The sequence below is a fragment of the Mastigoproctus giganteus genome, chromosome 2 (assembly GCF_048544385.1).
Source record: "Mastigoproctus giganteus isolate SK-2022 chromosome 2, ASM4854438v1, whole genome shotgun sequence".
Lineage (NCBI taxonomy): Eukaryota > Metazoa > Arthropoda > Arachnida > Uropygi > Thelyphonidae > Mastigoproctus > Mastigoproctus giganteus.
In genome coordinates, this window is record NC_143576.1 from 132,090,719 (window position 1) to 132,105,936 (window position 15,218).

Sequence of the window (15,218 nt, forward strand, 5' to 3'; positions counted from 1 at the left end):
ATGACAATCATATTTTATTGTAAGGTTGGCTGAAAAGCAGAAAAATGAACTAAGCACATTATCAATAGCAAAATGGTCGTAGGTTTATATTTCACTGTAGCATCGAATAATTTAAAAATCATATAAATTTAAAAATCATATATATTCACTGTGTGAAATGTCTGTCTTTGAGGATGATTTGGTCACTTCCCCGATGATCGAAAGTTGGCCAACAAGACAGCTTACACTCTCACAATAGTTGTTTGTTTGTTATTTTGGTTTTTAGGAGCATTAGCAACTAAGGCCATTTGCTCCAGGATATGCAGTGGTCATTCCCTGACCTTTCTGCATCCTCCGTATTTGGTGGTCATGAGCTTGAACCCTGGTCTAATCAAGAAGCGTGTGCTATGCACTGCTGCTCCTGCCCACCCGGCTACAGAGGCACCTCTCACAATAGAACCAACATAGTTATCCATAGGTAGACTAATGTTACCTGTATCTTTTTTAAATAAATGTATCACCAAAAGGAAAATCAGCTATTTGTTTAAAACATGAAGTACTACTATGAGAGCTGTTTCAAAAATGCTGGTCTTACTTTCAGATGATGGTAGACTTTATTAGTGAATATATGTCAACCTGTGAAGAATGTATTGCCAAACTGAAGAAGTGAGTGGCAAAGTGACATATGGAAGAAAAACTTCAAAACATGCACAGGTTATATATACCTTTAACTCTTAACATGGAGATGTGTTAGATCCTAACATAGAACGTAAAACTAGATAGTGAAACACGTAGCACTGTATTAGAAATCTGTTAGCTTAGTATGGTATTATCAATTAATCAGTAAAATTTATTAATCTTAGTAAATTTCATTGTCAATTAAATTATACTTTTTAGTGAAATACATATAACGACTTAGACTTTACAAATGTAACATTATAAATTAATACTTGATAGGAGATACGAAAGTCATTTAATGTAACTCGGAGATAATACTTGATATTGAAATATATATACAGTATTATAACTGCATTCGGTTTTAAGTTTAGGGTTATATTTTTGTATTGAAATTGAAATTTTATTTGAAATTAAATCGAAATCATGACTCAGACAAGAGTAGCAAAGCAAAAGGCTCAAGCTAATGGGCGTGCTGTGGCTCAGGGGAGAACTGAGGGTGGGCAGTTGTCCTCTGAATCACAGCCTTTTCAAATATACTGCTTGTTTGATGTTTGTTGAGCAATCAGGAATGGGACATGATATTGACAAGGGGGATATCTATGTGTGTGCGCATGCAATGTAAGGAGTGTGAGGAAATCAGGCACCAACTCATCATTGTTATGGGTCTATATGAAACTTGAGGGACAGAGTGGATGCCCTCAAAGGATTTAAATTGAGGGACACATCAAGCTCTAAGCGACTCATATTAATGCCAGAGCTTGCACTTGAACATCACGCAACACAGCAGCAACCCCCAAATCAGAATGCACTGGTCCCACAGGAACTAGTAGTTGTCGGTGACTCTGTTGTCAGGGAAACGGGAAACATATTGTGCAAAAAAGAAAGGTGGAAGAGGACCAGGGCATGTCTGCAAGGGGCAAAGGTTGATGGCATTGTAGAGCAGATATGAACTTTTAAGAGCACAAAAGGTGATATTGTTGTACACATTGGTTCTAATGATATTAAGAGTAGGAAACCGGCAGAATTACTTAACCAGTACAGGTCAAAGTTGAAAAAAAGCCATGAGTTAGGGTTGAATTTAAAATTGTCTGCAATTCTACCCAGACACAATAGGAGTGATTATATGATGAGAGCCTTATCGATCAATTCGGCCCTGGAGAGATTGTGCAAGGCTCAAGGGGTAGAATTTTTCTCAGCCTGGTCTGTGCTTGTTAACAGGAGAGACTGCTTCTACAGGGATGGGATGCACATATGGGATGCACATAAATAGAAAGGATATATACAAGAATATTTGCTGATGCTATTGAGGAAATGTTAGGTGGGTCAGAAAACTGCTAGCTTGGGGGGGGAATACACAGACTAATAGATTAACAGTAGACACTGGCAGAAGTGAAAGTGATTCTTGCACTGCTTCTATTGGAATGAGCAGCAGCCTGGAAAACAAGGTGCAGGGGATTTCAGAGGTTGCCGGGAGTTACTGCGGAACAAGTAAATACATGGGCTGTGTTAAGGTAGCTAAGAATAGGAACAGGTGCATGTATACTTGCATGTACACCAATGCTAAAAGTTAGGTAAATACATTTGATGAATTTGAGGTGTTGGTCAAAACATCAAAGGCAGATATTGTTGGAATATCAGAGACGTGGTGTCTGCATAACAGATGCAGAAATAGAATTTGTGGGAGTACAATGTGTATAGAAAGGATAGGAAGGTAGGAGGGGTTATGCTATTAGTTAAGAAACACAAAATCCAAGGACGTACAGCCAGTCGACATGTCTGGACAGTACAGTGTTGAGTCAGTTTGTTGTGACATAAGCACTGGGAAAGCAAAAGTAAGAGTAGGAATGTGTTATAGGCCTAATGACTCTGATGAGTATAATAAAGAACTGTACAGAGAAATTGAGAGAGCCAGTAAATCAGAGTGTCTTAAAATGAGAGATTTTTAAATAGAAAGGGTGCAAGAATATTTCCTGATGCTATCGAGGCAGTGTTAGGTGGGTCGGAAAACTGCTAGCTTGGGGGAAGACAAAGACCAATAGATTGACAGTAGCCACTGGCAGAGGTGAAAGAGATCCTTGCACTGCTTCTATTAGAATGAGCAGAAGCCTGAAAAACAAGATGCATGATATTTCAGAGACTGCTGGGAGCCAATGCGGTACAAGTAAACACATGGGTTGTGTTAGGGTAGCTAAGAACAGAAACAGGTGCAGGTATATTTGCGTGTACACCAATGCTAGGAGTTTAGTAAATAAATTTGATGAATTTGAGGTATTGCTCAAAACATCAAAGGCAGATATTGTTGGGATATCAGAGACGTGGTGTCACACAGATATAAGGGATGCAGAACTGCAATTTGGGGAGTACAACGTCTACAGAAAGGATAGACAGGATAGGAAGGGGGGAGGGATTATGCTATTAGTTAAGAAACACATAAAAACCAAGAAAGTGAAGCCAGTCGACATCGCTGGACAGTGCAGTGTTGAGTCAGTTTGGTGTGACATAAGCATTGGGAGATCAAAATTGAGAGTAGGAGTGTGCTATAGGCCTAATGACTCTGATGAGTATAATAAGAAACTGTACAGGGAAATAGAGTGGGCCAGTAAATCAGAGAGTCTTATAATGGGAGATTTTAATTTCCCAGATATTGACTGGAATTTGGGGGCTGGTCACTCACACACTAGCAGGGCTTTTGTAGATTTATTGGATGATTGTTTTCTACATCAGCATGTTCGGGAGGCAACTAGAGGGAGTAATACTCTTGATTTGATTATCAGCAGTGATTCTTCATGCATTAAGAATCTGCAGATAAATGAACCACTAGGTGGCAGTGATCACAGTGTGCTGAAGTGGGATTTACTCAAAGAGGTAACTACCATTAGGGGTAAAGGGAAGGGTTATTGCTTCCGTAAAGGCGACTACGATGGACTGAGACAGTATTTAAATTCTACACAGTGGGACCAACTGATGATGTTACCAACAGCAAATTCAAAATGGGAAGCATTCAAAGAACTTATCTTGGAAGCTACTAGGCTTTACATACCAACTAAGAAATATTGTTCAAGGTTCAGGCCAAAATGGATGTCAGATGAACTAATGAGGCATATGGCAGAGAAGAAAAATGCATGGGATACTTACAAATTAACACATGACACAGAAGCCTATGATAGATACAAGTTGATATGCAACCAAGTTACAAAGGAGGTTAGGCAGGGGAAGGCAGATTACGAGAAATCCTTGGCAAGGGATGCAAAGAAAAACAGCAAAGACTTCTTTACTTATGTAAACTCTAGAAGGAAGGGGATGAATCAGATTGGTCCACTTGATATCGATGGTTCAACTGTAGATGATCCTGCTCAGGTAGCTAACAAACTAAACGAGTATTTTGCATCTACATTCACACATGAGGAGTTATTCAGGGAGGAGAATGCTAGAGGTGAATTAAACTCTGGCAGTAAGCTTGATGATTTTGTAATAACTGAGAGCAAAGTGGAGGAGAAATTGTTGAAGATAAACATAAGAAAGGCAACTGAGGGCGACGGAATCTATCCAGTTATATAAAAGGATACAGAAAAGTAAGTAAGCAAACCCTTAGCCACAATTATGAGAGCTTCCTTGGACTCAAGGGGAGGTACCCTTGGACTGTACATGTGCAAATGTGACATTGTTCAAAAAGGAGGATCAAAGGGCGACACAAGTAATTACGGACCTGTTAGTTTAACTTCTGTTCCAGGGAAATTAATAGAGGCACTGGTTAAAGAAGCACTGCAGGATCATCCAGACAAGACTTCAATTATAGCTCAGGCACAGCATGGGTTTGTTAAGGGGAAGTCATGTCCGATCAATTTTATGGGATACTATGATGTGGTCACAAAGGAACTGAATGCAAAAATAATTTTGATATATATTTGGATCTTAGAAAGGCTTTTCATACTGTTGCACATGGAAGACTGCTACACAAATTGGAGCAGTGTAGCATTGGAGGCAAATTGCTGCTATGGATAAAGGGATGGTTGAGTGGAAGAAGACAGAGTGGTAAGCAATAGACACTGCTCTTTGTGGACTAATGTTATTAGTTGAGCTCCCCAGGGTTCGGTGTTGGGTCCATTGTTGTTTTCTGTATTTATTAATGATATTCATAAAGGTATATAAGGCTAAATGTCAAAGTTTGCAGACAATACGGAGGTCAGCAGGGTTGTTAATGAGAGTATACTGCTGCAGCAGGATCTAGAAAAGTTGAGCTGACGGGCTGAGAGGTGGCAACTGAAGTTTAACATTGACAAATGTAAAGTATTGCATATGGGAAGCAGTAACTCCGGTGTAACATATCAACTGTGTGGTACTACACTGACAGTGATAAGGAACAAAAAGGACCTGGGGTAATTGTGCAGGCAGATATGAAGTTTTCTGAGAAGTGCAGACGGTCTGCAAGAGTAGACCGTCTATCATTGCTGACTGTCTGCAATGATATGCAGGAATTTTTATAGTAGGGATAAGGAGGTGATTATCCCCTTGTATAAAGCAATGGGCAGGCCACACCTTGAGTACTCTGTTCAGGTCTAGAAGCTTCATTTTAAGAAGGACGTAGAGCTGTTGGAACGAGTACAGAGAAGGGCAATAAGATTAGTGAATGGAACAAAGGGTTGCTCTTATGAAGAAAGGCTTAAGTTTTGCAAATTACAGCGTCTGGAGACTAGGCACCTGCAAGATGATCTGACTGAGGTGTATAAAGCTTGAATGGTTTGATTGAATTCTTCCTCTTGTTCAGAATATTCACCTAAGAGGGAATAAATTCAAATTGAGGAAAGATAGTTGTAGGAAAAATGTGCGGAAGTTTGCCTTTAGCCAGCGGGTGGTCGATTGCTGGAACAAAACTTCCATATGTCGTTGTAGAAGTTGATAGCTTAAATAGGTTCAAGGCAGAACTAGACAAACAGTTGGAGTGAGTGGATGGGTGAAACGAGAAGGTTTTTTTTTTTTTGGTGATGCTATTACAAGCTTGCTTTCTTGCATTATGTGCCTTTACTAATGTGCAAATGTCACTCCTACTCACAAGGGGATCAAAGGGTAAAGTGACTAATTACAAATTGGAGCAGTCTGGCATTAGGGACAAGTTACTGCTATGGATAAAAAGATGATTGAGTGGCAGGAGCTAGAGAGTGGTTATTAAAAATCACATCTCTTCATGTACTAATGTTAGCATGGGCGTCTGCAGAGGGGGGCAAACAGGGCACTCGCCCCTCCCTGGGATCGAGTAAAAAATTTCACAAATTATAATCGTAAAAGTGATTGAAATATGTAACCTTACACCCTCGACCATGGGATGCTTTGTCTGCCTTAAATTTTATTACAGGTTGGCCAGTTTCAGCCCTCAGCGAGGCAACCAAAGAACACGTGCTTCATCTATTGCAGCAATAAAACACATGTTCCTGTTTTTGGTTCACCGACTGATATTCCCCAAACTTTACCAGAAGTTTTGGGACATTGCGACTATTTCCCTTCTATTAATTCTGCAATAACTATTGGTATGACATTACCTGTTACAACCTGTACCATTGAAAGAAGTTTCAGCACCTTGAGCCTTGTGAAAACATGGTTAAGGTGTCCACTATCTCAGAAACTCGCTTATCAGGTTTATGTATGATTAGTGTGCACAGGAAGAAACTAGAAGAGGAAGCGGTAAAGAAGAAATTTATTGAAAATGTCATCAATAGGTTTGCAAGCGATAGACGGAGAATTCAATTCTTATACGATAAGTGATTATTGAAATTATTATTATTATCTATATATATATGAAGTTATGTAAAAGAATATAAGAAACAGAAAAGGAGAAAGAGTGACAGAACAGATTAATGCCATCAATACATTACATCTGTCTGTATATAACAATTTTTGAGTTAATTATAATACCAACTAGATAAATTGGAGAATTTAGCATAAAAGTATTAGGGGTGGAAACTATACTCATTAGTTCAAAGGGCCAAGTTTAGGTAACCTAAGTTGGACTTTTGTTGTACCCTATAAATAAACACATAAAATAAAATAAAATAGTAAAATTAAAATGATAACATAGCTAATTATAAATATATGGATACATTGAATGGAACATTAACTAGGGCTAGCTCCACTCAATATATCCCATCAATAATTAGCTGAAGCTATCTGTTTCTGTTTATCATCTGGCAAACAGAAATGAGAATGAGTATAGTTTGCACCCCTAATACTTTTATGCTAAATTCTCCAATTTATCTAGTTGGTATTATAATTAACTAAAAAAACTGTTATATATATATATATATTAATTCTTGTTTCCTTTATATTGTAAATTTATATACATTATGTATGTGTTTTTGTATTGATGCAATACTGCATTCTATAATCTACTTGTTTAATTAAATAGTTATTTAAAAAATTAAATAAAAATTTATTGATGTAATTATTTATCTCCAAGCTTTGCCCCCCCCCCCCTGGAAAATTTTCTGTGGATGCCCATGAATGTTAGTGTAGTCCCTCGTGGTTATGAGCTAGGCTCCCTTACTGTTTTAAGGAAGCATACTTAGCATACTCCAAGTATGCTGATGGTACAAAGGTTCGCAATGTGGTTAATGCCTGTAATGACAGTAATCGATCACTCCAACAAGACTGGCTAAATTAGATGGCCTGAAAAGTGGTAATGTACTGCATTTGGTTAGCAATAACTCCAAGAATAAAATACCAACTGGGTGGTACCACGTTCAAGATATTGCAGAAAGAAAACAGACCTATGGGTAATTTTGTCCAATATGAAGCAGTGCAGACAGGTTGCTGGGATAGCTCATAAGGTTCGGTCAGTGATATACAGGAATTTTCCCAGCAGAGACAAGGTGGTGATTATCCCATTTTATAAGGCAATTGTTAAACCATATCTTGAGTACTGCACACTGGTCTGAAAAGCTCATTTTAGGAAGGATGTCGACCTGTTGGACTGAATGTGCAGAGGAGAGCAATGAGATTGGTCAGAGGCACAAAAGAGTACTCTTATAAAGAAAGGCTACACTTCTGTAAATTGCAGAACCTGAAAAATAGGAACCTGTGAGGAGGTAAGATTGAAGGCTTTAAACAGATTGAGTAAATTTGGTATCCTTACTCTTTCTCAGATGAATCAAACACAGAGGGGCATAAATTTAAATTGGAAAAGGATGGTTGCAGGACAGATGTGTGAAAATTTTCTTTCAGTTAAAAGGTAAATTGATGTTGGAAAAGAAACTTCCATCTGATGTTGCAGAAGTGGGTAGTTCAAATAAATTTAGAAGGATGGACAAATGAAGTGGTGGGATTTTTTTTTTTTTTTGGCTGATGCTGTATAAGATGGCTTCCATGCATCACTTTACGATTACTACTACTCTGCATTCAGTTTCTATCTCTGAGAATGCTTTGGTCCCTCCAGTGATGGCAGCCAAAAGTTAACTGGTAAGGTTTGAGTTTATATCAAATTAGAAACAATACTGTTGCTCACAGGTTAGCCCTGACTTGTTAATGCAAATTTAAACAAATGACACTACCAAAAGGCATGACTATGTAATCAAGGCCAACCACTTTCTGATGAAAGACCTGTAATCTTAAAACAGTTGTGAAATGAGTGATTCAAGGTGGAATCATCTTTTGGTAAGGTGATTTCACCTTACCTATGTTGCTAATATAATTTAAAATGATATTAGCAATATAGGCTAACCCAACAATAATGCTATCTCCAATGTAAGAATATACTCAAGCTGTGATGGCTAGCTTTCAACTGCTATTACTGGAGACTACAGCAATGCATACACTATCTTTTAGTGCAAAAATTCCTCCTGCAATAATAATAAATGCATTTTAATATTAACAAATACCTGTACTTTTTAAGATGCTGTCTTTCCTTTGCTAGAGCTTTCAACTGACAGAATATTCTCTGAACTGCTGATATAACTCCATCCTCATCAAGCTTCTCCCCAACTAAAAATAAATAACAAGATGAACAACCAGGTTTTCTAAAATTTCCCATTCAATAAATAAATGTTCTCAATGTAACCAGCCAAAAATGCACGATAAACTGAAATGAGCCCTAATGGCTGTATTTTAGTAAATTTTTATTTAATAAAAGTAGAAAAAATAAAAAATAAAATAAAAATAAAAAAGAGTTCCAAATTTATAGACAATAACACATAAAAAATAACACAATAACACATAATAATAATACACCTAAACTTACAAATTGAGCTATGTGTAAAAAATATCCCACCACCAGATAAACAAATATTATTTGGTTTTCCAGCTATATTATGTACAAATTATCCTTGAATGAAAAGTTTGTAAAACTACAATAAAATAGAAAACAGAATTTTCCAGTTTAATTTACATGAAATCCAATAAAAATCACAAAGAATACAGAGCAGAAATGTGGTTACCAATATTCTTAAGAAAAAATGGAAGATCATCAGCATCTTGGAATACAGCTTCAACTAATGACACCTAAAATGGAAATAACAGAAGATTCAATACCTGATATTCTATGTGCTCTGATTCTCTATGTAAAAGAATCACAGAATGAGACAATATTCATATAGACAAGTGATAAGCAACGGTTTTTTTTTTTTTTTTCATTATTCTATAAGCTACAGTATTATGATATGGATCCATAAAACCCTTTCTAAAAATATTATCCAAGAATCGCCAATGCTGAAATGCACAGTTGCCAACTTTTGACTTTTGAAAAGCAAGGGATAGGCAAATAAAAGTACGAGGAAAGCAGAAAAATTTTTGGGAAAAATATAAAAAAAAAACAAAAAGAAAACAGGAGCTTTTCAGAAAAAGAAGAGGAAAGAAGATTTTTTAAATCCAGACTTTGAAATTGAATTTACCTAGGATTCTTCTCACTGTGCATTTCTGTTATGAGATATTGTTAAAACGACAAGCATGAATTAGGATAATTTGTTATATTTCAAGCTACCTTGTGCACTTGTCAGTTACCCAAACAAGAATCACCCTACATTAATTCTCTCTTCTTTCATAATAGCATTGGTTAGTTCTCACATAAAAATTTACAGAAATGATACTGCAAAACACTGCCACTTCATTATCAATGATACTGAGAAGAACTGAAAACTTGTGCACAAAAAATTTTTAATTTGAAAATGACGCACTGCCAATTGATGAAATTGTACCACCTCAGCATTTAAAAGATCATCAATTTTCAATGGAAGCTTATGCACCATGTAACGAAAAACTACTTCCTCAATGAATAAAAAAACAGAATCATCTCCTCTTGTTTTTGAATCTCCATGATCCATGACAGTATAAATGCCTATGACTAAGTCAGAATCATTCAGTCTAGTGTGGTAGTTACTTCTAAAGTGGAAGCGGAAGATTTAAAAACTGTTGTTATAACAAATTTACACATCATATTCTTAAACATATCTAGCAGTAATGAGCTGAATAAATGGAATGTAAAGTACATTGTATTGAAGAACTATATTCAGATATTCAAATATTGGCATAACATTTAAAATAAACAATAATTAATAATAATTTTTCTGTTTATATAGACAACCACATGGTCAGGAGTTCACAAGATAGAATGAATACAAGACACAGCACCGTATCAAGGGCTTGAACCCAGTTCACTCAAGGCACTTGTACTTATGCACCTTTGAGTTGACCACTCGGCTACAGTGGCCTCAAACAAATTTCTTTATACAAGCCAGAAGAGAGAAACATGACCAGACTTTCTGTACGACTGAGGATAACATACATAGAGTCAGCTTGCTTGGCCTGTTTAGGATTATCTTCACTAGAAGCTTGTGATTCAGTTATTTTTATTGAAAAGTGGAAACGTCATTAATTTGTATTCTTTCACACTTCTTTTGGATCATGAGCTGGATTTGGGCATGAATAATTTTTTTTTTTTTTTTTTTGGTAGTTGTTGGCGCATAGGCTTCTGTGGCCATAATGCACCTCCCAAGGTTTTTGCAGTACTTTGATCCAAGCCCAAGGTGGGAATCGAACCCGCGACCTTTGGGTTGCCAGGCAGGCACTTTACCCACCTGGCTAGCCTGGCCGGCCATGAATCAGTGCCACTCACTAGTAACTGCATGCTACTGTTTTACCAGCATGCTTAAACATTTACCCAAAGACAACAACCAACATCTACACACATAATTCAATTTTTTTTTTTTTACTTCAATGGCATGCAATCATCAAAACTTAAACGAATGTCAAACTAATCTTTCCTTTTAGTACTTCTTGCCAGATAGTAATATAATAAATGTCTATCAAATATTCATCTATTTTCAATAAGGCATGCAGCTCCTTTAACAGCATACATATTAATGAGATGACAGAGAGAGCCTATTACCATGAAGTGTGCTCAATCTCTTTCCTTAATATCTTTACTACCCCAGTTTTTAGGCCTACCATGACAGAACATTATCAACACTCGGTGGTAAACACCTGAAAAAGAATCTTAGCATATCAGAGTTACTGCTGGCAATTCCCTGGTAAGGCAAGGCATATAAAGTCAGCAAGTCTGGTAAGGCAAATTAGCCAGCCCGCCAGATGTTACTATAACTTTCAAGAATCTCCACTTGGGGGCTTGTTTGCACAACTTCTGAGGATCTTAACTCAAGGACTTTAGAAAGAGGCATTATTAACCTATGGTTGGTTAAAACGAAATCCCATACCTGGAGGAAATTTAAGTATCCTAAGCAGGATTCATAAATGTGGCAAATGGGATTTGTGTACATATAGTTATTAGAAAGGGACTGGACTTCTGAAAATCATTGTACTATGCAGGAAAATGTGCTAAACATGAATACTAAGATTCACCATTATAATGACATCAGCATTTCTGCTGCTAATATTGAATTCCATACTAAATGGCAATCCTAGAAAAATAAACACTGAAACAATTGCCTTGTACTTTTATTTTATTTAGTTACAAAATAATTGATATTCAAAAATGAATGAATGATAATTTAGTTATCATTAAAATACAAATTAAATTAAATTTTAGTTATGGTATATTAGACCTGTAAGGTAAAATAGGATTCAACAACTAGAGGTATAATCAAGATTATTGATATCTATGACAAAATATCACAAATACATGTTTAATTTACATTCTTTTTAATTTAATTAGATTCTTTTTAATTTCTAATTGCATTAAATTGGTTTTTAATTATTTATTTTTTACTCTAGTGTAAGTTTTCGATTTTTTCGTTTTAACTTCTGGAGAGTATCATACAGAAGTGTTCTACATGCTATATTGAGGTAAACTCCTCTTTTTGTAAAATAATAAGAGGAGTTTACCTCAATATAGTATGTAGAACACTTCCGTATGATACTCTCCAGAAATTAAAACGAAAAAATCGAAAACTTACACTAGAGTAAAAAATAAATAATTAAAAACCAATTTAACACAATTAAAAATTAAAAACCAATTTAACGCAATTAAAAATTAAAAAGAATCTAACGAAAATATTCAAAATGATTTTCCTTCCTTAGGAAAATCGTTCTACATACTATATTGAGGTAAACTTCTCTTATTATTTTACAAATATTAATATCAACGTAGAACGTATTGAGTATTACAGCTCTGATTCACAGTATTAAATTATAATTTAATAAAATATTAATATATAATTATAATTTAATACTTCATAACTGATTAATCATTAAATAATTGACTTTAATTAAATTATTAGTATTCACATAAAAACCCATGTATATAAATAATGTAGTAGTAGTAATAGTGGCATGTGATGCAAGAAAGCAAGTATATGAGCTTATGCAGCATCAGACAAAAAAAAAAAAAAAAAAAATTACACAACAATTCCCTCTAAATGTTTATCCAGTTCCTCCTTAAATTTATTTAACCTATCAACTTCCACAATGACAGATGGAAGTTTGTTCTAGCAATTAACCACCCGCTGGCTAAAGGCAAATTTCTGCACATCTATTCTACATCTGTCTTTCCTCAATTAGAATTTATGGCCCCTTAGGTTCGTAATCTGAACAAGTGGAAGAATCCGTCAGAATTGAGCATGCTCAACCCATTTGAGGCCTTATACACCTCAATCAGATCATCTCGCAGGTGCCTAGACTACAGCCACTGCAATTTGCAGAACTTAAGCCTCTCTTGGTAAGAGGATCCCTTCATTCCCCTCACCAATCTTGTTGCCCTTCTCTGTACATGCTCAAGCAAATCTACATCCTTCCTAAAATGAGGCCTCCAGACCTGTATGCAGTACTCAAGGCGTGGCCTGACCATTGCCTTATCCTTTTCCCTGCTAGCAAAATTCCTGTATATCATTGACAAAACCCATGACCTGCCTGTCTGCACTGCTCAGAAAACTTCAAATCTGACTGCAGAATTACTCCCAGGTCTTTTTCATTTTCCACCACCTTGAGTGTAGTACCGCACAGTTGGTACGTTCCTCTGTTACTTCTACCCATATGCAGTACTTTGCATTTGTCAATGTTAAACTTCAGTTGCCACTTCTCTGCCCAAATATTCTAGATCCTGTTGCAGTAGCACACTGCCATTACTGTCATTAACAACCCTGCCAACCTTTGTATCATTTGCAAACTTCGACACTAAGCCTGATATACACCTGTATCATCTTCATCAATATCATTGATAAATATACAAAACAACAATTGTATAATCAGGACCTTATACATTCCAATCAAAGGATGTAGTAATGATGCAATCGAACAATAAATAAAAACCGATATATTTAGTATTAACCAAACAGTTGTCTAAGTTGATAAGGCATTTTTTTCTGATTAACAATTTGTACTTTAACTATTTAACTGATTAACAATTTGCACATTCGCACAATCGTAGCCTTTTTTTCGAAAAAAAAAAAATAAATAATAATAATAACAATAAAACTCTACTACCAATTGCAAAATTCTCTACTAACGGTGTCTACCTTAAAAGAAAGAATTAATTGTTAGCATTCCATCACAGCTCATTATAATATGTCCCCATGTTGTGCACATGAGCTCATACACTCATTGCCATTCATTACGTTTAATACGTTCAGAACTGATCATTTTATCGTTATCAACTTCGAGTTTTGTTTTGAAGTTATTTAAGGTAAGTAATTTAAGGATTTAGAAGTATGTCACAGTCAAAATGCTACTCCGACAGGTCATGTTGAACGTACCTTGCGGCAAAGGAGAAACATGTACATGCTTTTTCGTGTTTCTGCAAATGCATTCAGGATCATTTTGAAAGACCAATCCTGAATACATTTACACGTATATATTGAAACTACATGGGTACTATATTTCTTTGGGACAGCTAGAGAAAAATTCTGCTACCAATTGCAAAATTTTCGCAACGGATACAGCTAGCTGTAGCCATTGCATATGATAGGCCTAACCGATTTGGTCTTGAATTGAAGATATTTCTTTCTAGGTGTGCAGAATCATGGGAAAATATAAAAATTCCAAAAAGTAAAAAATCTGAATAGTTTTATTTTACAGAACAGGCCAATTTTCTCTACTAGCACTGCCTACCTTAAAAGAAAGAATAATTTTATTTTATAGAAATAAGAAAGGATTCAACATGTACTGGCTTACCTGCTCACTACCAAACATGGACCACATTTCTTTAGGACAGCTAGAGAAAAACTCTGCTACCAATCACAAAATTCGAAATTGAGACAAGTGACTACAAATAAATAATGTATGTATATATAAATAAAAACCCATGTATTTAGTATTAAAATGGCACAATGACACAAACTTATTTTGCCTGTCAAAAAAAAAAAAAAAAAAAAACATCGCTCGCATGTTGTTCCCAAAGTCAAAAAAGTGGCTATTTGACCAATTCTTCCTTGAATTTTGCCAAACTTTCTGATTCAATCATCCCCATGACTAGTTATTGAAGCATACCACAAGCTGCTCAAAGGTAAACACAAGATTTTATACTCATACCCTCTGGTTCTTACCTTGTTCTTCTTTGCACCTTGCTCATGCTAGTGAGAATATTCCATCCTCATTCATTTTCCCCCTCATTCACCCCCTCAGGACCTTATACATTCCAATCAAAGGATGTAGTAATGATGCAATTGAACTAAACAATATCACAGTCTGAGATTTTCTGCAGTAATATTTAATTAGTCAAAGAAATACAGCTTTCGGCAGCTCTCACATTGTGTAAATAAGTCATTGTTGTCAGCCCTTACAATTCTGGGTACCTATCCACCCACCAACGAGAGGCCAAATAACGTCAAAATGGTGCAGGTGATACTCAACTGAGAATAGTGACAGCACATGTCTGAAATGTGAAAGCATTACTGATTGCTTCATTATCCTGCTGGATAATGAGCTGAATCTTGTGGAATATCACCATGATGACTGGAAAGTTAGATCAAGGCATGGGCAACAGAGCATCTTTGATTGTGCCTCTGATGTCTGCTTTCAGGAGCATGAAAGAAAATATCAGCTGCCTGCTACTATAAATTGGGTGAAAGCATTTATAGAAGGATTATAACAGCTGTTGACATCAAGGGTAGGTTCACACTCTGGGAACCATT

The 15,218-nt window shown here is 36.0% G+C and overlaps 1 protein-coding gene across 1 annotated transcript in view; it reads right to left on the reverse strand.

The window, feature by feature from the left end:
• Positions 1-15,218, reverse strand: part of LOC150089571 (sec1 family domain-containing protein 2-like) — a 200,058-nt gene that overhangs the window by 35,615 nt on the left and 149,225 nt on the right. Inside the window, exons 13-14 of the mRNA XM_090390034.1 lie at positions 9,078-9,141; positions 8,523-8,625 (exon numbers count right to left, since the gene is read on the reverse strand). Coding sequence (XP_090246160.1) covers positions 8,523-8,625; positions 9,078-9,141 — 167 coding nt within the window. The remainder of the gene's footprint in view (positions 1-8,522; positions 8,626-9,077; positions 9,142-15,218) is intronic.